Below are 24,416 nucleotides of genomic sequence, written 5' to 3'. Positions count from 1 at the left end.
TGGTATAGTCAATGGATTCATATGCCCAGGAAGCTTGGTCGCCTCATATTTCTCTCTTTGACATGTAGGGCATGCTTTCACATAATCTTTGATGTCGGTTTTAAGACCCTCCCACCAAAATTGGGCCTTCACGCACCCTAGGGTCTTAGCTACACCCTCATGTCTGGCGGCAATGCATTATGGTAGGCATTATGGTAGGCAGTCAGTCAATATTTTTATGTATTTTTTCAATATAGTTTTGCATTAAGTTTGTAATATTTTGTTAGTTGTTAATAATTCAAATTTGTCATATGGTGTTAATATTTGTTACATTACATGTTAATATTTGGGTATGTTTAGTCATTTGAGTTTTTGCATGCATACAGTGTAATTGAACTCAATGTTTATTGAACTGTTTTCCTAGTTTTTGGTTATTTTTTCGTCAATGATAGTTCTAGATTTAACTGTTTAGGACAAGTTGTGCTATGCACCAATTACTATGTTGTGTATTGTTTTTTATTGATATGCTTAGTATTGTAACCAATAGTATTATAGTCATTTTTTTTAATTTTGTTATTATTTTTATAAATATTATATGATTCACAAATTTGTTCCTCAAGTTTACCCTTCAATTAATGTCTTGCCTTGCCTTATCACCTTTTACAACATTGCTTCAAACCAAATTTTTTATCAATAGCAGATTTTGGTTTTCACCTCAAGCACACCTGTGGATTCATCATCACATGAAGAGAGTATCATCGCATCCATTTCTCAAGGACAAGGCTAAAATCATTTTTTTTTTCACTTTGCCCTCCATATTTACAATTTATGGTTTCATCAATTTTAAAAATTTCAACCTTCCAAAAGTATATCATTAGCATTGTTCATGTTCCAACATAGTTTAACCTCTACCTTGACTCACACAACATGATTTTTGCACCGGGCAAAACCATTATTTGGCCAAACATGCATTATTTTAACGTTTTCTTAAGTTACGAACGGCATCAACCTAACCAGAACTGAGCCCGTTATGGATCACGTAAAGCCTACACCAACCATAAACCCAGCCTGTAATCAATAAGCTCAGTTTGACATAAAAATGCACAGAACACGTCTCGAAAGCTTGGTCACACAAAGCCCCCAAAGCTTCAATTCTCGAATTAGACAAGTATGCCACATACACTCTGTTCAGAACCACTCAGATCAATTAGCCCCTCAAACCGTAGCTGAATATTTAAGCCTGTCAAAACACGTCATTCGTCTAACCGCCCATGCAACCATCCAAGTGAATTAGGGGCTAACCTAGCCTGGTCTTCGGCTTCAAGTGCCAAATTGGCACCAGACAGGAACCCGCGGTTCTTTTCAATGATTTACTGCCTCTGCTGCTTTGCCTCGTACATTCACCAAAATTATACAACACAAAGTGTGAAAACTTATCTTCAACTACTACAGATTACCAAAGAAAAGATGGGCACAAGTTAAAATTATTGATTCCAATAAAAGAGCCGTTGAAACAGTTAACACATTGTTACTGTCAATAGTGTTTCCGTCCCATGAACCAACCTCAAAAAGAAAAAAATAGAGCAGAATCAAGAAACACTTATCAGATATTTTACGAATCTGACCCACTTTTTGAACAGGAGCAGGTTCAAGAGACAGTAACAATATATTACTGTTGCTGTTGCCAAACAGCCCCAATGACGACAGGATAAACAGAATTATAACACAACGTGAGGCACCCTGTAGTCCCGTGAAGACTCCATCAAAACTAAGACTAATAGGAAAAGCAAAGGAAAACGTAGCTAAAAGCAGAAAGTATGAATATAGTTGAAAACGTAACTAAAAGCAGAAAGTATGAATATAGTTACACGAGCAGACGGCGCATGCTCAGCCAAACTCAGGAGGGCAAGAACGGACGAAGCATTTGTCTCGTTCCCACGAAGCATTTGTTAAGCAAGAACGGACGAGGAACGGGTAAAAAAAAACATACGATAAGTACAACAATAAGCAGACGGGACGAAAAATCTTAATCAGGTTCCAAAGGAACCTCAAGGAGAAAGAGAATACAATACCAGAAAACAAAAAGGGATGGGGGGGAAGGTCCCCCGGTGTTTTCTAGGAATTCTTATTTCCAATCAAAAGACAAAGGGAAAAAACAAGAGAAAATGATGGCACAACCGACCACCCTTAAATTCATACAAAATCCATAAATTAAATGAAGTTACCGTTCTCATATGAAAGGCTACAGAGAAAACGAATAAAAGCCGTTGAACCATAAGATTAGGAAGTAGAGGTTCAGATGCTACAAAAGAATACAGGCAAAAATTTTCCTCCAACCAGGCTTCACCATAATCATATCCATGTCTCAAAACCAGAGTTCCATTTTGCAGATGACAAATATGCATAAGCCTTTGGCTCCACAGAACATTAACAAAAAAAAAATCATTTCACTAATCAGGTTTCAAAAATGACTCCGTAAAACATTGATAAATGCAAGGTTAATGCAAGAAGAATCCCTTCATCGAACATTCACCAACTCAACATCAAATACCAGCCAAGCATTCCCTGGTATTTTTCCAGTTCCAGTGCTTCCATACCTGCATACACAGACATCATATGCATCTCGCCAAAGCAAATCAAAACCAAAGAGATTTTTAGCAGGAATGCACATACCCCATGGATGGAGGGATGGTTAGCCTCCTCTTATCTCCAACTCGCATTCCTATCCAGACAAACCACAAATCAGAATAGAAAAAAAAGAAAGAAAGCAGGTACATTATACGTAGACTTCATTTACTGGGAGGTGCAACTTGATACCATTTATTCCGACATCCCATCCTTTGATAACTTCACCTATACCTGTAAACCAAAGAAAAAAAGATAAAAACAGCTAAATTTCAAGCATAAAATGAAAATTAACTTGGACACAGCTGTTATTCCAAAGAATAAAGAATTAGCAACTATATACCTAGACAGAACTTAAAAGGTTTCCGGCCCACACTGGAATCAATGATTGACCCATTCTTCTTCAGCTTGCCAATGTAGTGTACAGAAACCTAGCATTTAATTACTTACAATACTTTAATATCCAATCAACAGATGGCAGCCAAAAAAATTTGCTTAACTACTGAAAAGTATGCCCCCCCCAAAAAAAAAGGAATTCAAGTGCCCACGACTAATAAGTACAAACCTTCATTCCGGGGGAGGCTCGCCTTCCATCTGGTTTACCCATAGATATCTCTTCAATAATCAAGCCATTTGGGAAGGTTCTCGCTTCTTTTCTAAGTGGCCCATCTGCATGGTCTTCCAACAACGGAACCTCTTCCAACTCTCCTTTGTTACCTGAGCTTGCCACCTTGGACTGGTCGGTATCTATGTTTTGACCAGTTTCAGCACTATTCTTTTTCTTCTTTTTTTTCTTAGGCTCTTCAACTTCCAAAATACTGCAGTCCACTGCACTCTTGGAACTGCACCAGAACTAACGGTTAGTTATAAACCCATGCCAGGTCAGTGCCTAACCTGTCTGGCTGTCTATCACAAAATAGAAGCTTAAACAATCATCACTATTATCATCTGACCTCTCAATTTGAGTACTTACACGGCAATGTTACCATGTTCACCATCCCCAGCACCATGCTCTAGTCCACTTTGATCTTGAGAATTAGAAGCATTGTTAGATGCATTATCAACTGGCATGTCAGGTCCAGATCCAGGATCCTCCTTCATCATCCCTTTCTCTTTTTTCTTCTTTGATTTCCTACTATGTTCAAGACCTTTTTCAGATGAATCTCTTCTCCTGCTTGTGTTCACAAAGCATGGAGACAAAACCCAAATAAGTGAAAACACATGATTAATAATTTATAATAAATATATAAAAAGAAAACAATTTCAGTATATAGATACACACTTATTCTGATTTTTATCTAGAGCAAGAGAATCACTCTACCGTTTTGAACAAGTAGAATGGCACTTTTCATCATTTGCTGGTCTTTCTCCAACATTTTCCTCCTGTAGCTGCCTATCTAGATTTTCATTAGCTTCAACAACTTTGGAAAGATTTTTTCTCCTTCCGGTACTTATGAACAAACCATCTTCATCTTCACTAGAGTCTTCTACAGTTAAGAATTTTCTCTCTGCAGTTGGACAAGGTCGACGGTTCTGGAGTTTGGATCCATCATTAACCTTTTCGGGTTCTTCATCATCTATTATCTCTTCAATTTTAACTGTAAAATAGGAAAACACATGTTATGAGATCAACTATTGTCGTAAGTACAAAATGCAAATTCAGTCTATCTGTCTGTGTATGATATTGTGAAACTAACCCATTGCTTCAAAATTAATCTCTCCAAAGTAAAAAAAATGATCGCCGAATCTTGAGTAAAAAACACTATACTTTGTCAGAACTGCAATCCTTATCAAACAAACTGAATATTTTACTTCAGTACCCCAGCTATCTGATGATCAAGGGATGTATGACGCAGTAGTCAGGTGATGTGTATGTATGCCAATTTTATATGCATCTATAATCATAGAGTACCTTTGTGTAAGTCTAACCTCCATAGTTTTTGTGTACACCAGCAACATTGTGCAAGGTGTGGATATCACACTGTAGTAGGCCCTCCGAGATAATTTCCATCTACCAACATTCATCCATTGATAACCTCATACAGTAATATCCAATAGTCACAGAAATCGCATTATTTTCAAAAAAAGTGTGAAAATGAAATGCCAAAGAAAGGGGGGAAAACAAGAATTTTTTTAGCATCGCATCAAATGTAATTTTTAAAAATTCTAAGTGGTCGCTTAGGAAAAAACGAATAAAACATAAAATTTGAGAACTTAAAAGCATTTTGTCAACAAAGGGGGAAAATGAGACAGCATTTTTAGGGTTTAAGATTTTCAGATTTGGGGGAACGTTAAACACAAGCGATTTCCAATTTCCGGCGAGGTTTCCCACCTGAAACTCACTAACAAGTTTTACCTGAATGTGTGAAAGATTTATTCAGGTCTGTAGCATAAAAACTTAAAACAAACGGGTGATTATGTTACACAGAAGGTACGAAGTTATGTTACATTTGCACCCAGAAAGGACAAAAGAAGAAAAAGTGCCATCCACAGTTCATTTGGTCCATCGTCTAACATTGCAACTGGGAAGAAAAATGAAAATTGTTTCACCAAGCAAAAAGTAAATCCAAAAATTTCATGTGAAAATGTCATTATGGAACAGGGATAGGCAACAAGAATAATTCTCCAGCTTGAAGACAGATGAAAATACCTCCACTAACATGTTTAGGTGATGTGTCAAATTCTAAAGACTCATCATCATCAACAATAAAATCATCGCATTCATCTTCTGAGTCATAATAGCTTGATTCTTCATCTGTTTCACTCTCAATGTCAATGTTTTCCCCATAAGAATCGCTATCAGAGGGTTAAAGACAAAAAATATAGAACTGAAACATAAAAAAAGGTAATGAGAAAATTGCTGTTTGAAGCATATAATGTGGATACGAATCGTTCTCGTCACGAGTATGGCTGGAAACAATGTGATAACCGGAAAGGTGTATGCTCCTTGGACCCAATACAGAAAACACAACAACCTCCTCCTCTTCAAACTCAAGATTCAAGGAGCATGACTCCAACCTATCCGGAAGCAAGGAGCACAAAAGAACGGGGGCGTTCTTGCCAACGTTGCATTGGAGGATACTCTTCTTTGGCGATGAACCGTCACCCAAAGTAGCCTGCAGAAAAACAAAACAAGAAAAATCTATAAGCAGTCAAAGAAGAAGCAACTGAACGTGAGCATAAAAGCATCCATCGCGAACTAGCATGCCAAGAAGAAAGCAATGGAAAACTGGAAAACACGTTAATAGGAGAAATCACTTGCAGTAAAGGAAACTTCTCTTATGAACTACGACAGAGTTCTCTGGATACAAAGTTTCCTCTCGTAAGATAAGATGCACCCAAAAAAAAGCAAAAATAACAAAACAAATGAAAAGGTCCAACAGTTACAAGCAAAAGGGCTTTTCGTTGTGTAGCACTACTATTTTTATGTTGTCTATAGATTGATAACCACATAAAGAACAAACAATGAAGCCAATGAAAAAAGGGGGAATCCCGCGAGCAAAATAAGGAAGACTGCTCAGAAGCAAAATCGCAGAGAAGGATCATGGTAAATGAATAAGGCGAAAGGAACCCTTTGATATTTGATGATCAACCTGAGAAGATGGACTTTGCTGACCTGAGATATATGGAGCCTGCCGTTCTGGTTTGCAGATTGAAGGGTGAAGGGCTGGCCGGATCTTATCTGCACCCCTTTGGACATGGAGACCAACAAAAGTCAAAAACCCATTTGATCACGTTCATGAATCAATAGAATTCAGAAAGAAGAACCAAAAGCTGAATCCGAGAATAGAACGCAGAGTCCTTGTATCGTACCCCAGAAAGCCATTCTCTTGTTCACGAAGAAAACACCATCCTTCGTTACCCCAAAAAGCAGTAGGGGTGTGCAGTCGACTAACCGTCCCCCTCAACTTGGTGGCCGCAGAAGCGAGGGAGAGGCCGTGAAGGTTGACAGGGTAGGAAAGCTGGGAGCCTGGGACCTTGGGCGTTCCCTACCCTGTGCCCGCCTTAAAACCTAGGAAGAGAGGCCGCTGAGTGTGGATCCGAGAACCAATACGGACGAACCCATAAATCGCTTCGTCTGCCCTGGGCCAGCCTGCAACGAGGGTGTTGGGCTTGTTGCCGCCTTCTTCCGGATGGTTAGTTAATTAAAGACGCGATGGGGGGCGAGCATGTGACCATTGGCCATTGCTAGGGCGGCGAACTATTTACCGAAAAAGCTCCTTTGTCGGGAATGAAAAAACCCTCCACTTTTCGATAAGAGTCGTTTGAATGCATGGTATTTAAACGCCTGCATTTAAAGTAGCGACCAGGTATCAGAAAGGTGGTAACAAAGTTCCATCTTCAATAAACGAGGCTTGTTTGCATTGTCGGTATAATTGTTGTAGGTATTAAACTACCATGTTTGTTGCATATGGTATTTAAATATCATCTCATCATCCCCACCAAGGGATAAACGAAGTCCTTCTTCATCAATTTGCGGATGCTGGTGAGAGAACCGCCTTCATCTCACAAAAAATTGATTTCAAAAAATACTGGGGGCTCAAGCGAGGAAAGCAGCAAATAAAAACAACCTCAAAATACAAAAGAAGAAGAAGAAAGAAGAACCAATGATTCAACAAAATTTTGGGAAAAGCTTGATTTTCCATTGACCAATGGCTTATTTTTCAACCCATGCAGCGTCGTCCGTACCAAGCCCAGAGCTTGGCTTCTCTCATTAATATAATGAGAGAAGTATGCCACACATATTCGGTTCACAATCACTCGGATCTATCGAATTCACTGAACTTGAACTGTTAAAGCTCAACTTGGCTTGAAAAATGATGTGTAGCGATTTTTTAAATATCCAACTCGTTTTTTAATTAAAAAATCAGTATATTGACGTTAATAAATTATGTAAGTTTTTACAAAAGTTCCTTTAAATTTGTCAAGACTTATTCGAGTCGAGCTCAATTTATGGCAATTCAAACAAGTTTGTCAAGCCTTGATCGAGTCGAGCTCGAGCTCAACATGTAACTGCCCAATCGAACTCGAGCTGCTTTTGTCGAAATATTATCAAGCTCGAGCTGAACACAACTCGAGGTTTCATTAGTCGAGCCGACTGAACTTGGATTCAACTCGGCTCATGTTCACCCACAGTCATAATGCATCTAAACGTCCATGCAACCATCCAAGTGAATTAGGGGGGAAACTTTCCCATGGAACGTTTTAAGGGAAAAGAATCCTTGGGCCACCATGAGAAGTTGTGGTTGCAGCTTATGACTCTACCACGCGCAACCCATCGGAGTATGTTCTAAACTAGCCTAAGGAGCTTCGACTTCAAGCGCCAAATTGGCACCACACAGAACCTATTGTCCTTTTCAAATATCTACTGCCTAGATCCTTTGCCTCGTACTTTCACCACAATTATACACATCACAAAGCGCGCTGTTTTCCACTTATCTTCAACCGCTACAGGTTACGAAAAGAAAAGACAGGCCATAAGAATATGGATCTCAATAATGGATCCGTTTGGTAATGTCCCATATTATTCCTATCTCATAAATCTACCCGACAAAGGTTTAATGAGATGATAACATAGTATTATTGTAGCCAAACACCCTCAATGGGAAGGCGGATAGGCTTGAATTATAACACGACGTCAAGCAAAGTGTAGCCACGTAAAGTCTCCAAATGCAAGACTGATAAGGAAAAGCCATGAAAAACGGAGATAAAGGCAGCAACTATAAAAGTAATTAAGCAATGAGCAGACAGGGAATGCTCAACGAAACTCAGGAGGGCAATATGACTCGTTCGCAATAAGCATTTGTAAAGCAAGGACGGACGAGGAACGGGTAAAAACAAAAGATCATAGGATAAGCACTGCAATAGGCAGACAAGACCAAAAATCTTAATCAGATTCCAAAGGAACCTCAAGGACAAAGAGAGTACAATTCCTGAAAACAGAGAAAAAAAGGATGTGAGGGGGAAGGTCCCACGTGGGTTTGTAGGATTTTTTTTTATTTCCAATCAAAGACATCGGCAAAAATCAAGAGAAAATGAAGGCACAACGACCACCCTTAAATTCATCCAAAATCCATAAATTAATTGTAGTCAACGTTCTTATATGAAAGGATGTGAACTGCCAACGGAGAAGAAACGAATAAACGCCGTTGAACCATAAGATTAGGAAGTAGCAGGTTCAGATGCTACAAAAGAATACAGGCAAAAATTTTCCTCCAACCAGGCTTCACCATAATCATATCCATGTCTCAAAACCAGAGTTCCATTTTGCAGATGACAAATATGCATAAGCCTTTGGCTCCACAGAACATTACCAAAAAAGAAACCTCATTTCACTAATCAGGTTTCAACAATGACTCTGTCAAACATTGATAAATGCAAGGTTAATGCAAGAAGAGTCGCTTCATTGAACATTCACCAACTCAACATCAAATACCAGCCAAGCATTCCCTGGTATTTTTCCAATTCCAGTGCTTCCATACCTGCATACACAGATCATATGCATCGCGCCAAAGCAAATCAAGACCAAAGAGATTTTTAGCAGGAATGCACATACCCCATGGATGGAGGGATGGTTAGCCTCCTCTTATCTCCAACTCGCGTTCCTAACCAGACAACCACAAATCAGAATAGAAAAAGAAGAAAGAAAGCAGGTACATCATACGTAGACTTCATTTACTGGGAGGTGCAACTTGATACCATTTATTCCGACATCCCATCCTTTGAAAACTTCACCTATACCTGTAAACCAAAAAAAAAAACCAAACAGCTAAATTTCAAGCATAAAAGGAAAATTAAGTTGGACACAGCTGTTGTTCCAAAGAATAAAGAACTAGCAACTATATACCTAGACAGAACTTAAAAGGTTTCCGGCCCACACTGGAATAAAAAATTGACCCATTTTTCTTCAGCTTGCCAATGTAGTGTACAGAAATCTGGCATTTAATTACTTACAATACTTAATATCCAATCAACAGGTGGAGTGCCAGAACAATTTGCTTAACTACTGAAAAGTATGCCGAAAAAAAAAAAGAATTCAAGTGCCCACTATTAATAAGTACTCACCTTCATTCCGGGGAGGCTCGCTTTCCATTCGGTTTACCCATAGATATCGCTTCCATAATCATGCCATTTGGGAAGGTTCTTGCTCCTTTCATAGGTGGCCCCTCTGCATGATCTTCCAAGAATGCAACCTCTTCCAACTCTCTTTTATTACCTGAGCTTGCCACCTTGGACTGGTCGGTATCTATGTTTTGATCAGTTTCAGCAGTATTCTTTTTCTTCGTTTTATTCTTCTGTTTCTTAACCTCTTCAACTTCCAAAACACTGCGGTTTGCTGCACTCTTGGGACTGCTCCAGAATAAAGGACTAACAGTTAGTTAAACCCATAGCAGGTCAGTGTCTAACCTGTCTGTCACAAAATAATAGCTCAAATAATCATCTCTATTATCATCTGACTTTTCAATTTGAGCACTTACACTGCAGTGTTACCATTTTCAACATCCTCAGCACCATGCTCCAGTCCACTTTGATCTTGAGAATTACAAGCATCGTTAGATGCATTATAAATTGGCATGACAGGCCCAGATCCAGGACCCTGTTTCATCATCCCTTTCTCTTTTTTCTTCTTTGATTTCCTACTATTTTCAAGACCTTTTTCAGATGAATCTTTTTGCCTGCTTGGGTTCACAGAGCACCGAGACAAAACCCAAATAAGTGAACACACATGATTGATAATTTATAACAAGTTATATAAAAGAAAGAAAACAAATTCAGTGTATTAGATACACTCTTATTCTGATTTTTGTCTAGCGCAAAAGCATCGCTCTTCCGTTTTGAACCTGCAGAATGGCACTTTTCATCATCTGCTGGTTTTTCTCCAACATTTTCCTCTCTTAGCTGCCTATCTAGGTTTTCATTAGTTTCAACAACTTTGGAATGTATTTTTCTCCTTCCAGTACTTATGGGCAAACCATCTTCATCTTCACTAGAGTCTTCTAAAGTTAAGAATTTTCTCTCTGCAGCTGGACAAGGTTGACGCTTCGGGAGTTTGGATCCATCATTAACCTTTCCAGGTTGTTCATCATCTATTGAATCTTCACTTTTAACTGTAAATTGTAAAAGAGGAAAATATACGTTATGAGCATCAACTATTGTCGTAAGTACAAAATGCAAATTCAGTCTGTTTGTCTGTGTATGATATTGTGAAACTAACCGATTGCTTCAAAATTAATCTCTCCAAAGTAAAAAAAAAAAAATGATGGCCAAATCTTGAGTACAAATCACTATACTTTGTCAGAACTGCAATTCTTATCAAACAAACTGGATATTTTACTTCATTACCTCAGCCATCTGATGATTAAGGGGTGCCATCAATTGCTTAGTTCTTAAGGCGTTGACTAGTCCATGCCTAGGCGTTGAGTCCACACCTATCGCCTAAGTCCATCACTTAGGCAACATGTGTTGGACTGCCGCCAATGTGTGCCTAGGCTGGACTAGACGCTAGCACACCTCGTTCATGAGAAGGTGATAAGCCACCTTCCCGTCAAATTAAGTTCTATAATTTTATTATACACTGTTATATCATATATACTCATATTATAATAAGTACTTAACATAATTTATGTTCTTTAAGTACAGTTTGTTGTACGTTAGGGCCTCTCCATTCCATTTATAGAGAATAGGAGAGTCCTAAATGTGATTGAGTCTCTAGGATTTTGACAAGTGTCAAAATTCTAAAGTCAGAATTTTGGAAAGTGCCAACACTCTAAAAAATTAGATAATCGATGTGTCATCCATCTAAAGGGTCAGATAACTAACATGTGTCAACACAATTTATTTGGATCAAAATTCTGGATTCATATACAAATTCATATCACAATATGGATTTAGGAGAGATCTAGATTAAGAACTGAAGAAGAATTTGTATCTAGGACTCCGACCAAAAGTCTAGATCGAGATCTAGATTGAGAAATTTAGATCTGGAGATCTGAAATTGATGTTTGGATATAAATCGAAGTATATTAGGGTCCATTTGATGGGCCTGAAATTTCTTGTAGCACAGGAAACATCTTTCAAATTTTTAAAAATTTTCCTCCTTAACAAACACAGAATTTTTTTTTGGAACGTTGAAGCTAGAGACGAAAATATACTTTCCAACCAAAGAGGTTTTAAATTTTTTCTGAATTTTTTTTTTACCATTAGGAGGAAGAAGGGACAGAGAGGAAGAAGGGAAGGAGGGAGGAGGAAGAAGGAAGGCGAAGGAAAAAAGGAAGGAGGGAGGAGGAAGAAGGGAGGCGGAGGAAAAAGGGAAGGAGGGAGAAGGAAGAATGGAGGCAGAGGAAAAAGAGAAGAAGGGAGGAGAAAGAAGAAGGGAAGGAGGGAGGAGGAAGAAGGGAGGCGGAGGAAGAAGGGAAGGAGGGAGGAGGAAGAAGGGAGGTGCTTAGGAGTAGGGATGACTCGTAGATTTTTACAAAATCCGTTCGTCCTTCGATTAAGCTGAAATTTGGTTTGGGGCTTGCTAGTTGGGGATCGGACGCCCAGAAGATCAGCTTCAAATGAGCTTCACACAAGAATCACGCTCAACCAGATGCTGTCTAGCAGTGAAAAATGTTTGTCGCAGGTGTTCAGGCGGCAAACATGAGTCATCCCACTCGCAGATTTTGTAAAAATCACAGACAACTCCGATTTGCCTAAAACTTTGACAGTAGGTCGACAACAAGCTGAGGAGTCGACACTCCAAATTTCACGTCCAACTGAGCCACACAAGAAAATCACGTTGAGATACAAAATCATTGTCGCGTGCGGGTAGTTCCTGAAACAGACGGCGGAGTTCAACTTCTGCACCGCCGCAAGGGCCTGAATTTCTTCCGAAGCTGATTTCGACGCCGTCAGAGGTCAAATTGCTCTCAAATCAGAATCTTCCTCTGCTCTCGGTGATCCTTCTACAAATGATCAATCATCCCAATTATCCACAGATCTCCCTGATTTGGCCACTGATCAGACAATACCCCAAATCAGTATTGAAGAACAGAGCACTATCGTAAAATCCCGATCAATCCTCCTTCGATCCGCCTCTTCCTTAGATGATCCTCGATATTCAATATCAGGAATGATGATCAGACTGTCGATCAAGCCCAGGAGTCCTCCCTCCTTCCCTTCTTCCTCCCTCGCTCCCTTCTTCCCCTAAACCTGAAAATATATTTCCTTTTTCATTAATCACACACACATCAAAATGGAAATCGAAAAGATTTTTCTCATTCTATTTTTCTAGGAAATATATTTCTAGAAATATATTTATAATTTCATATTTCTAGGCCATCAAACGGCCCCTTACTGATTTGAGTTATGGTATTGTGAATTGAATCAAGGATATGAGAACTAAGCACCCAAACTAGGCTTAGTGTGGGTATTGTGGGCTCAGACTCAGTGTTTAGGAGGTGGACTTGGGTTTGATCTAGGTTTGAACTCAACTGGACGCAGGTCTAGCTCGGATAAAGTCAAACTTGGTTTAGTTCTTGCAACTCAAGCTCACATAGGTTCAAACCTATTTAAGCTCAATTCTAGATTCAGAACTTGATGAGTTTTACTAGCTCAGGTCTGGCAAATGAATACACTAAGCTAGGTTCATGTAACTTCAAACTTATGCTTATACAAAAATAATGCATGCAAGTATAAACCCCTAGCATAGACTGGGTTTAGTTTAAAGGGTGGATCAAGTTTGACTAAAAAAATTCTTCAATTTGCCTTTAGAAAATCATACTTCGATATTGCCAAATTGTAATTAAACAATAAATGGAAATATGAAGGGAAAAATGAAAAACAGGGAATTTGGGATCATCAGCAAGAAGTGAACACACTGATACTCTCTTCAAGTAGTTTGTGCAATCAGATTAGAAATTGGCATTGATACTCTCTTCAAGTAGCATTGTGACCTCTCAAAAATTGATTCAAAAGTCACTAGTGACAATGTTTGACATAGACATTCTAAGAGTGACTAGAAAACTGTAGTTGTGCTCAATCTAATATAGAATTATTCAAATTGATAACAAGATTGAAAATATGTTTCCAGCTCAGTTCAAGCTGACTCACTCTAATCAGGTAGAAATTATCATTATATATATAAGAAAAAGAGGGAAATCAGATACCACTTCTTAGAAATGGTTGTTCGGACATTGGAATTCAAGCTCGGAAATGAGAACTAGAACTAGAAATACTCTGTTGACACTAGAGAGAAATTATTGTAGGCCTAATCATGTCTACATGTGCTTTAATGACTCATTTTTCGTCCATTTTTTTACCAAATGTAAGTTGGTAAACATGTTATGAGGTTCCTGTCAACTTGTAGATATGAAAATAACCCTAGTTGGCCTTAGAACAATTCTCAGGATTTCCATGACTGTTCTATAAAATTAGAGAAAAATGAGACAAAGTGGTGGTGATAAGGGGAAAATGATCATTTTCCATGTGATAACAACTTGGCTGATTGGGGTCCTAATGTTAGATATCTAGGGTGTCTGATTTGCTTTGGTGGTTTATGGCCCTACATTTGATATCTGCTTGAAAAAAGCAGTTCAAATCTTCTTCGTAGAGGGGGTGGAGGGGGGGGGGGGTGGTTGTGGTTTGTAAAATTATCATTTTTGCTTGTATAAACTTGGAGTGTCTACACACCTAGTCCATAACTTCAATCCAGATCTGTATTATTTTTCTGATTTGTAATCTGTACCTATTCATATTCAAATATCATGCATCAAATCTCCACTCCAAAACATAATATTATATCCAATACGTTTTGTAAAACTTTCTTATCCAGGTCTTGCTTTGGATCTCAGGATCATATCCCTATCCATGATCTAGATTCAATGAACATGGACGCATGCATAATACTTGGTTATGTGTCAAAATGTATCTCTCAATTTCAGAAGCCATGGCAGATGTCAATAGAAACATTTGTTCATGAAGTGTGCAGGTTTTGCTTCGGACATAATCAATTCTATGTTGAATTGAATTTAGAACAGACAAAAAACTGCTTTTTCGTCTAAAAATTGCTTGACGTAACCTAAAGTTTTCTGAATATAACCTATGGTTTTGAGAGGGCACCTTTCCAAATGAAAGTTTACTCCTGTATCGGTTTTGGGAGAGAAATTTTCTCTCCGGGAGACTTGTAAAAAGGGGGCATCCTCCCTCTCTCTTGATGACTTCAAGAGCTGCTTTAAAGGCACAGTAAATCTTTTGAAAATTTTAGACGAGTGCCTATAAGCTTGGCTCATGAATAAATTAATTAGTTTAAGCTACTGACAAACCATGCTCACGTAGCTCAACCCTGAGAATCCAAGCTCGTGCTCTGTAGGAGAGCGCAGTTCTTTTCATTTATTAGTTTTTCTAATGGCATGCATTATTTATTTTATTTTATTTTTTACTTTGAAAACTTAGTTTAATTTATTTTCATGCTTACTTTTGCTGTAATTGTATTCCAGTTATTTCCCTGCTCTCGTAGGTAGTTTACTTTTCTATCTGTAAGCTAGACTTGGAGGTCAAGTATGCCTCCAGATTCAGATCCTCTAATATTACCTTGAATCTGCTCACTAGCAACTTGAAGTATCGCCCAAATGTTTATGCCATAAGGAACCATCAGTTTTTGTAGCAAGCATTGCTTAATTTGAGATAATCCATGATGAGGTGAGAAAATAATATTACAATTTAAATCTTGAATGAGATTCACAAACAAAAGATTGGCTAACAATTTTGGAACAACAAAGACATCGAAATGTTTGCACATTCAAGAAACTGCCCACTGCCGACACCCTCAACTTTCACTAGTGAACCATCTGCAATGACAACTTGATTACTGAAACAACTTTTGTCTATCAATAGAATTATCTGGATTGGATGCAGACACAACCATGGTTGATTTTGTCATTGAACATGTGAAGGTTTTGAATGAGGTCTAGCGGGGTCTATAACAGCAGAAATATCAGGCAACTGAGGAAATGCAATTTGGGTTGACTGCTGCTTGTTTGACTGGGTGTAATTCATCTTCTAAGGTTTGCCATGAAGGGTCTAGCATCACTCATGGGTATCTTTATCCTTCTATAGCAATTGCAAGTGAATCAGTAGTGGAGCCACATATGGGCTGATGTTGGCAGTTGTCACACCATCCAACACATTTTCTTTATTTCACAATGATGGTTTGGTTATTTGCATGCATACATTTTGCCGTAAGGGGCTGTTTAGCATAAGTAACAATGTATTAGCCCTCCATGAATTTACCTCAAACATTAAGGTTGATTTATGGAACACTTGTTCAAATGATTTATGAATCTACCTCAAGATCCAGATTCATAGAACTCACACAATGATCCTCATGCCAACCTGCCCCTAAACGTGTGAACTTGTTTAAATTAGTGTCTGTCAACGACACTAAAGTGAATTCTTTCCAACTTTTTTGGTCTAACACCCATATGGGGACGGATGCCCATAATGGGACACACACCCTTCCTTTTCAAGTAGAGTATTGCAAAAGGTCATTTTATCATCCCAAAAAGGAGCTTCATCAGTTGCATATGTGGAACACGTTATGTGCATGGATGAGCCATGTCTTGGGAGTGATGACCATCATGGTCAATAAGATGACATCGGGTCTCCCCATGCATGATCATGGAGAATATGGCGTTGATGAATATTTGTATTTCAAGAGATCACAAAATCCGACTTCCCAATATTTCAAAATCATGTCGAAGGAAGGATAAAAGGTCAAAAACCCTTTTCATGTTTGAACGACATTGATCCATATGACTCATCTACATCCCACAGCGTTTTCAATTTGTCAAGATAATCAGAATGGATATTTCTCCAAGTTGTGAGTATAGTACAACTGATGAATGCGGACAATACTATTTTGATCTCGAGTTTTGTGCCAAATCTCTTGGGTGATACTCAAGAACAGGGACCGTTCATCAAACTAAGGTTCCGTTGAGTTTTGCAGCCATGACATACGGAGATGATTGACATTTCTAATATCACAAAATTTTGAATGATTATGTCTTGGTCTAGGAATTTCGCCACTAATATAGCCAAGTTTAAATCTACCACTGAGATAAAATGTAACCGATTTCTATGAATATGGAAAATCCTTGCCATTCGAAAGAATAGAGAATACTTATGTCTGCTACCTATTCTTAAAGCAAAATCCGCCCCACTTACTTCCGATGTTTTATTTGCCGATTAACTATCATCACCAGCCATGGGTACAATAGGCTTAATCTCCTATTTTAATCATTTGAAGGATAAAACAAGAATTAAAAGAACAAAATAATCTTATGTGGTTCTGTCTTCATGACCTAAGTCCACTGCAATGCTTCTTAGTCCCTTTTATTCATCATACCAAAACAATGACAGACCCTTTTCCTAATGCATCAATTGCCAAAAATGAAAAATGCAAACCATACAAGGGAAGTATCTTTCCAATGCAACAGTTTCTAGATTTACTAAGGATCCTAAGAAATGTGTGATATGCAAGATGCACAGGATAGATCAGGAGAGTATCGCAGAAGGTTTTATCTAAGTTGTCAATAGGATTCCATATAAGAATCCCAATCAACTGAAATATCAGAAACCAACTTTTTAAATTTAATTAATAGTTTTGTGGAGAAGGGGCGCAGCTTAACAATCTCATAAGCTATTCAATTTTGTAGCTTCGTTGCCTACTTGAAGTTATGCTAAATTTTGCTTGGGCACTTGTATAATTTAAATAAATACAATGCAACTTTAGGAATGAAATGCAACAATTAATAATTAATAATAATGAGATGCAAAGTAAAGAAAACATCTTTGGGGATACGTTGGAGGTCAGGACCTTCGAGTGTGTTTCAAGACTTATCTCCATAGCAATAAATCAGCCACTCATCAATTGATGTAGATAAGAACTATTTTAAAGGGACATTAATTAGTTCCAGAATCCCTTGTAACACCTTCTCTATTTAGAAAGTTAGCTGATTCGAATGCAATAAAGGCTCATATATGAGTAAAGACAACCCGCAGTTACAGAACGTGGACCCCAAATATTTCTGAGGCCTTACAGGCGTTAAACCCCATGTCTTAAGATGATTTGTGCTAGGAAGTGATGTTTATGAAATGCGAACAACGTTGACTCATTTGACAGCCATGATTAGACCCACCATGCCAACCTCTCTTTCAGGCTGATTGGTTTATGCGGACTACTATAGAAAATCAGACTTTTTCATGCACAAGGAGCACGATGTCCGAATGTCACGTCACATGGTTTCTGCGTGCGGCTGCGGTGCTGCTATGCTGATAACCCTTATATCAGGTTTTTAAAGTATTGTACAAATCATTTTATGGATGACAGAAAATATTTAAAATATCATTTTCGAAAGAACATATACGTGAAACTCGAGTCAGCCACCGCATTGAACCAGTGACAGTTGATTCAGGGCGACTTCCATAGCAGCAGGCTACTTCTTTCAACAAAGAGCAAAAGAAAACGAACCACCCCATACCCTGATCAAAAGCTGGGTGCCAGCGTTCAATACCAACAAAGGACTAAACTGAATCTCTGGGAAATTTTGCTCCACAGCACCCGAATTGTGAGGCTTTAAAGAACTTCGATGAGGAATGGTCAGACGAAAAGCCCAAATGGTGAGAAAGATGAACTGCAGAATACTTCAAACGACGACAATGAGACTAATGGTCAACAGGCCAGCAGCATCCACTAGAAATACAAACCCATTAACATTGAAGACCAACATATAGGAAATATCAAATTGCAACCCGCTAGAAATCAGTTTATCGCCTCAGTTTACAGCATTCGCCAACCATGCTTGCATGGACATTTCATGTGCACCATCTATTCCCATACGTAAGGGAAATGAAAACGCAAGTAAATGTTTTCATCAAATCCCAGCTTATCAAACCAGATGGTCAATGTTCAACAAACTCCAACAACGCAGAAGTATTTAATCTTCCATGTCGCAGATGGTGACTACAGAAAAATATCTATTTCTGAAACGGGAGTCGCTACCAAGTTACCCGATGGATACTAAATCTGGCAGACTAGACAGGTCCGTCACCATTACCCCCCACAAGCTTGAAAATATGCGCATGGCAGTGCCCTGAAAATAAAGAAATAACACTCCACATTACCCTGTCTAGTGGTACAGAAAGATGAAAATGCAGCCAACAAACTCCGATTCCGATACAAGAAAGCCTGGTTCTGCTCTAATATACATATCACCCCTAAAAAAAACTCAGCGATGACGATATCAGAACCATGTCCAACTGACGCTAACCATTTTCTTCCAAGAAACGAGAAAAGAAAAACACAGAAAAGGGCATCCAAATGATATCGGCCCCTGTACATACTGTTCCCACTTTACTGCCTGCAATTTTAAATTCAGAGCACCAAAATACAGCTCTCACAAAGGCGACCAGCCTCCTAAAAGTTTTTTATCCACTTTTAAAATGAGGACATTTCAGAGGACGCAAGATGAGTTTTAAAAATTAAAGAAAACAACATTAAATAAGACTCGCTGAAGGCTTATTCTTTCATTTTGGCATGTGCATCTGGAGCAGCCCTGTGCAGCCTTTGCAACAGCTGGACAAGAAGCAAAATAGCTTGCATCCACGAACTCTCGTTCAAATGCAACTGCATTTCTTATCCCTGCACAGATTCTGAGCTTACATGTCCATGGAAACCAGAAACAGGCATGGACCGCTGTGCGAAATCTGACAGCAACTTGCGCTGATGCTCATTTGTGTGTGGAATGCTGGCCCTAAGCAATTCGACTGGCATTTCCCTGCTTATTGCTTTTGCTGCCTCAGCCCCAACAGCCGGTGTGTTGGCAGCATGGACGATCAATGAATGGATGATGCTGTCATACTTACTCAGGCAATAACTAGTGAGTAACTTAAAGAAGGCATTGAATGATGCCTGCCAAAGAGCACGATTAGACATGTTGTATGTGGCAGCCATGTGAGGGTCAGTAAAGAGATCCGTTGCTCTATCAAGAACAGATTTCAAGATGATGGAAGCACCATCACCGGCAGAACTTCCAAGTGGGCGCAGAGGTGGTTGCTCTGATGAACAGGCAACTGCAGCAAGGCAAGCACTCAATGAACTGAGATCCATGCTGCACACACATGCAGAGGCGGTCCTAGCCAGAGCAGTAGTCGTTTCTGCGGCACTTTGATCTGATGGTAGGCCACCAAATAGAAACCTCAGGTGACGGAATATAGCCATGGAAACAATCCGTGTCAGCTCTCCATCAGGGACAAGGAGATGGAGATACCTGGCAAGAAGCTTACGACCCTTTGGAAGAGACACCAAGCGCAAGAATACAAGGTCATCCTTTGGTGCCAAGTTGACAGGATGGCTGCCTTTGCTATGGCCAAGTGGATCAACCAGTTGCAAAGAGGCAGCTAGCCCCTCCAAAAGAACCTGCCTCCTCCGTCGAAGATGGGCACCACCATCTTGTGGCTGAGTAAATTGCAACACACGGTCAATATCATCAACATCCAGTAAAAGACAAAGTCCATCTTCAATCATGATCCTAGCTGCAAGCATAGGCTCTTGCTCAAGAGGTTTCTCAATAGGCTTTTGATCAAAGGTGATATCATTTGATGATGAAGGTGGATCAACTTCAAGCAAAGGACGAGGCCTTCGGATAGAAGAAAATGGAACACGCCCAAGTGCATCAACCTGCAAGTAGGCATGTGGTTCTGAATTTGCACGTGCACGTGGAGGCATATCCCTCAAATGTGAAGGGCAAAAATGGTGTTTCACCCTTGATCCAGCAGACTTTTGGGCTAGGCATGCTTGATGGTAGTAATCATCTATATATGGATCAGTGCAATGAGTAGCAGCATGCTGCATTCTAAGAATGTTCTCAACCTCTTCAGCTGACATGTACTTTGAACGAAATTGAGGCCAACCATTATCACTTCGTTGGCCACTTGTATCAAAGCTTGATGGACCAAATCGCGTATTGGCTGCTTGTTGGCGCCCCCAGTGGTACGGTTTTTGTCTTTGCTCTCTAAGATCTGGCATCCCCAACATAGGTTCACACTTGTTCATCATGTGAGATGGAGGAGACGAATGCACATTAAATAACTGCTGCTGAACCACAGGATAATGAGACATGGGTGCCTGCATAGAATGCAGTCTTTGCTGCTGCTGCTGCAGTAACTGTGAAGACATCAACCCATTGGACGGTAACTGCTGATGCACGATACCAGGCAAAGGTGGCACATGATTTTCATAGAATACACTTCTCTGGTTCACCCAATTATTTTGATGGGTTCCATTTTTATTTGGAAGTCCATGAGGAAAGAACTGATGAGGCATGGCATTACCAGAGTGCATTCCGTAGGGAGGATGGGAAATGATCGGTCCAGCAAAAGACAGAGGATTTCCAGGAGAAAATTGCGACTGATTAGGTGAAGCATGGAGCTGACCACCAGGTGGAGGATACGAGTTGAAGGATGACTTGGGCACAAGAATGGGGTCAGAATGAGGATGATGTTGTAGTTGTTCAGGGTAAGATGAAGTTCTATACAGTTGTTCTTTTGATTCAGTGAGTTGCACCGAGGATGGATGCGGCTGAGATGACCATCTCTTTCCCAAATGGGTACTACTAGAATCCATCATATTCTGGTCTGCCCAATTTGAAATATCTGGTTCCCGTGACCAATCAGCTGCAGATGAACCTGTAAGAGGAACCATGAAAGAATGTGTTACATAGTACAAAAATCAGGTGCACAAAAAGTTAAAAACAGAATGATGAGCACAAAAATGATCTGCACCGGAATCTTTTAAGATTTAACTGCATAGTATAAAAAGGTCACCATTCAGGAATGAAGGAATGTCCCACGAGATCAGACATTCTGTTCACCAATTATGCTTGTTACACATTGTTAAGTTTGTACATAAGGATCGGGTCACCGAGACCCGACCCATTTGATCCACATGCCCAACACATCATGGGCGATGGCATACTTGTAAATCTTATTGTTATTTTGAGTATTTTATGATGTACCCTAAATCGTGATTAGTATATAATGATAACAAGAGGCAAACGTCATTTGTTGCTGCTCTCTTTCATCTCTCTCTTGCTTGGACATGCAGCCCACTTTTCTCTTCCTCCTCTTGCATCTAACTTCATTCAGTGGTTTGGTATTAGATATCAAAATCTTACATGGTATCAAAGCAGGTTTTGCCACTGAGAATGTTCGGTAAGAATCTCTAATTTCTGACCTAATCTTTGTTTCCTTTCATGCTCTAATCCTCAAATTTCTATTTTCTGCCCTAATCCCCAAATTTCTGCCCTAACCCTACTGTCTGCCCTAATCTGCCCTACCGTCAGCCACCTAACCCTAATCTCAAAATTTCTATTTTCCCCCTATTTTCAGATTATTGCATTTATGGATCCCCACCGCAATTCAAGCATCTTGTCGTCCAATTTCCTCTCCCAATTCATCTCACAAAAGCTAAATCATACCAATTATTTGACATGAAAACGTCAAATAGTCCCGTTCATCAAGAGTCACCGTCTCTATGGACATCTCAATGGCACCACACTTGCGCTACCTGAATGAATTATGCGAGAGGTGAAGAATGTTGCAGGGCAAGTTCAAGAGACCATTGCAGAAATCAATCCTGAATATGAGATGTGGATGGCTCATGATCAATCTCTCGTTGCTTGTATCACCTCCACACTATCAGAGGAAGTTTTGGCGGGTGTTGATGATGATCTTTCAGCACTTGAGTTGTGGAATGTACTTGCTACCACGTATTCTCAAGTATCAGAAGCGAGATTTCTACAACTCAAGAGGCGATTTCAGGATATCAAGCGAGGCACACGTTCAGTCTTGGAATATATACATGAGATCAAAAATGTCAGCGATCAGCTTGCCATCATAAGGCATCCCAGTCAGTGACAAGGACAAGGTACAATAGGCTTTGAGTGGATTCGGACCAGAATTTGATGTTTTCTGCACTGCTTTAGAGGTATTGTCTGTTCTTCCCTCTTTTGAAGACTTGAAAGCAAAATTGATTCAGCATGAAGCGAGTCGTGTACAGTGACATGAATTAGTTCATTCTGGCGGTCACAATGTATTGGTCACTAGGGCCCATGCTTTACAAGGAAATCGTCCAAGAGTTTGGAACTCACAAGCAGGGATGGGGAGAGGTTTCCTTCCTACACTTGACACAAATGCACAAACAAATGTACCACGAAGGATACCTACTTGTTTTTATTGCAATAAGAGAGGTCATGTGAAGTCAAAATGTTGGCATAACCCACAAAACAAGGGAAAACAGGTCAGGCGTGACAATAAGGCAGCAGGGTCATCTAGTTCGAACACGAGTACGGTATCGAACATTTCCCCTGATGTGCAGCAGATTCTAATGACAACGTTGTCTAAAGTCAATTTCAAGCAAAATAAAGGACAATGATATGTGGATTCTGGTGCTGCAGCTCATGTAACTGGTGACGCAGGTAAACTTTCTAGTGCTCTCCTTTATTTAGCTAAAGGCTCAGTTGTCACAGGAGATAGTTCCCATCACAAAATATCACATATTGGAAATGCACACTTATCCATGGTTCATTCCTCAATACCCTTAAAGAATGTTCTTGTTGTTCCAAATGTCAAGAAAAATATCATTTTTGTGTGAAAGCTTATTGATGATGCTCATTCCTCTGTTGAGTTTACTCCTTCTTCTGTTTATGTTAAAGATGCTCGAACCAAGAAAACATTCGCTGAGAGTGTTTGCAAAGGAGACATGTACGTCATTGAAGAAGCTCCCAAAGTGTCTAAGTCTTGTGTTTCAGATTCATCCTTTCCCAGTCATAGTGAAGTCAATATCACAAAGTATGATATGCCATCTCTTTGGCACGGTCCTTTAGCACATTGTAGTCGGTCTTTCGTTCAAAGTCTTGTTGCAGGCGGACTATTACAAAAGTCCAATCTAAGTCCTGTCAGTGAGTCTAGCGTGTGCTCAAGTTGTCATATTTGTAAGAGTCATGCTCTTCCTTTTCAATCAATAAATAAGCGAGCTTCGAAGTTATTTGACACCATTTATTCTGATGTTTGGGGGCCTGCTCCTATTTCTTCATCTTCTGGGAGTAAATATTACGTTGTTTTCATTGATTCTTATTCTCGTTACACTTGGATCCACTTCATGAAAAGCAAATCAGAAGTTTGCCGCTTGTTCACCCAATTTCACACCTTGGTCCAAAACAAATACTTTAGTAATATCGTGCATTTCCAATGTGATGGTGGTGGTCAGTTCATTTCAAATGAATTTACTGAGTACTTACTAAATCATGGGATCACTAGACAAATTTTCTGTCCACACACACCACAACAGAATGGTATTGCTGAAAGAAAACATAGGCACATAGTTGAAAGTGCTCTCAGTATGATGCATAACACTAATGTGCCCATGACTTTATGGACTGAAGCCTTCCATACTGTTGTTCATGTTATTAATCGACTGCCACTATCCATGCTTGAAGGAAAATCTCCATTCTTTATTTTACATCAAGAACCAAATTATGATGAGCTAAGTGTCTTTGGATGCATCTGTTATGTTCATGTTGATGTTTCTTTGAGAAATAAATTTCAAAATCGAGCTGTCATGTGTAGATTTGTGGGTTATATTGAAAATTATAAAAGCTATCGCTGCTATAATCCAAAAACTGGACGCGTGCATATTTCACGACTGTTTTTTATGAGCTCAGGTTGAAGGATTTAAAGGAGCCACATGCAACAGTTAATATTAGAAATGATGTATA

At 39.4% G+C, this 24,416-nt stretch overlaps 3 protein-coding genes and 1 long non-coding RNA gene across 4 annotated transcripts in view; all 4 read right to left on the bottom strand.

Annotated features, from left to right (window-relative positions):
- Positions 1 to 2,228: 2,228 nt before the first annotated feature.
- Positions 2,229 to 6,557, bottom strand: LOC116264008 (peptidyl-prolyl cis-trans isomerase FKBP53-like). Its single transcript, XM_031643882.2, has 11 exons — positions 6,418 to 6,557; positions 6,221 to 6,294; positions 5,491 to 5,720; positions 5,255 to 5,400; positions 3,926 to 4,202; positions 3,578 to 3,775; positions 3,170 to 3,446; positions 2,948 to 3,035; positions 2,797 to 2,838; positions 2,653 to 2,701; positions 2,229 to 2,576 (listed from the first exon to the last, which is right to left on the bottom strand). The coding sequence occupies exons 1-11, from the start codon at positions 6,428 to 6,430 to the stop codon at positions 2,498 to 2,500; spliced, it is 1,473 nt and encodes a 490-aa protein (XP_031499742.1). The 5' UTR covers positions 6,431 to 6,557; the 3' UTR covers positions 2,229 to 2,497.
- A 2,181-nt stretch (positions 6,558 to 8,738) lies between these two features.
- Positions 8,739 to 9,336, bottom strand: LOC126410523 (uncharacterized). The gene is made up of 3 exons (XR_007574635.1): positions 9,304 to 9,336; positions 9,161 to 9,209; positions 8,739 to 9,086 (listed from the first exon to the last, which is right to left on the bottom strand). It is a non-coding gene; the product is annotated as an uncharacterized LOC126410523 (long non-coding RNA).
- Positions 9,337 to 9,671: 335 nt separating this feature from the next.
- Positions 9,672 to 15,235, bottom strand: LOC116263558 (peptidyl-prolyl cis-trans isomerase FKBP53-like). Its single transcript, XM_031643295.2, has 4 exons — positions 15,175 to 15,235; positions 10,373 to 10,712; positions 10,083 to 10,280; positions 9,672 to 9,954 (listed from the first exon to the last, which is right to left on the bottom strand). The coding sequence occupies exons 1-4, from the start codon at positions 15,233 to 15,235 to the stop codon at positions 9,672 to 9,674; spliced, it is 882 nt and encodes a 293-aa protein (XP_031499155.2).
- A 3,500-nt stretch (positions 15,236 to 18,735) lies between these two features.
- Positions 18,736 to 24,416, bottom strand: part of LOC116264074 (protein PAT1 homolog) — a 56,692-nt gene continuing 51,011 nt past the window's right edge. The window contains exon 5 of the mRNA XM_031644020.2: positions 18,736 to 21,327. Coding sequence (XP_031499880.1) covers positions 19,277 to 21,327 — 2,051 coding nt within the window. The 3' untranslated portion in view covers positions 18,736 to 19,276. The remainder of the gene's footprint in view (positions 21,328 to 24,416) is intronic.

Source organism: Nymphaea colorata, chromosome 11 (genome assembly GCF_008831285.2).
Source record: "Nymphaea colorata isolate Beijing-Zhang1983 chromosome 11, ASM883128v2, whole genome shotgun sequence".
In the NCBI taxonomy this organism is placed as follows: domain Eukaryota; kingdom Viridiplantae; phylum Streptophyta; class Magnoliopsida; order Nymphaeales; family Nymphaeaceae; genus Nymphaea; species Nymphaea colorata.
The sequence above is the reverse complement of the archived record's forward strand: the minus strand, read 5'-3'. Positions and strand labels throughout refer to the sequence as shown.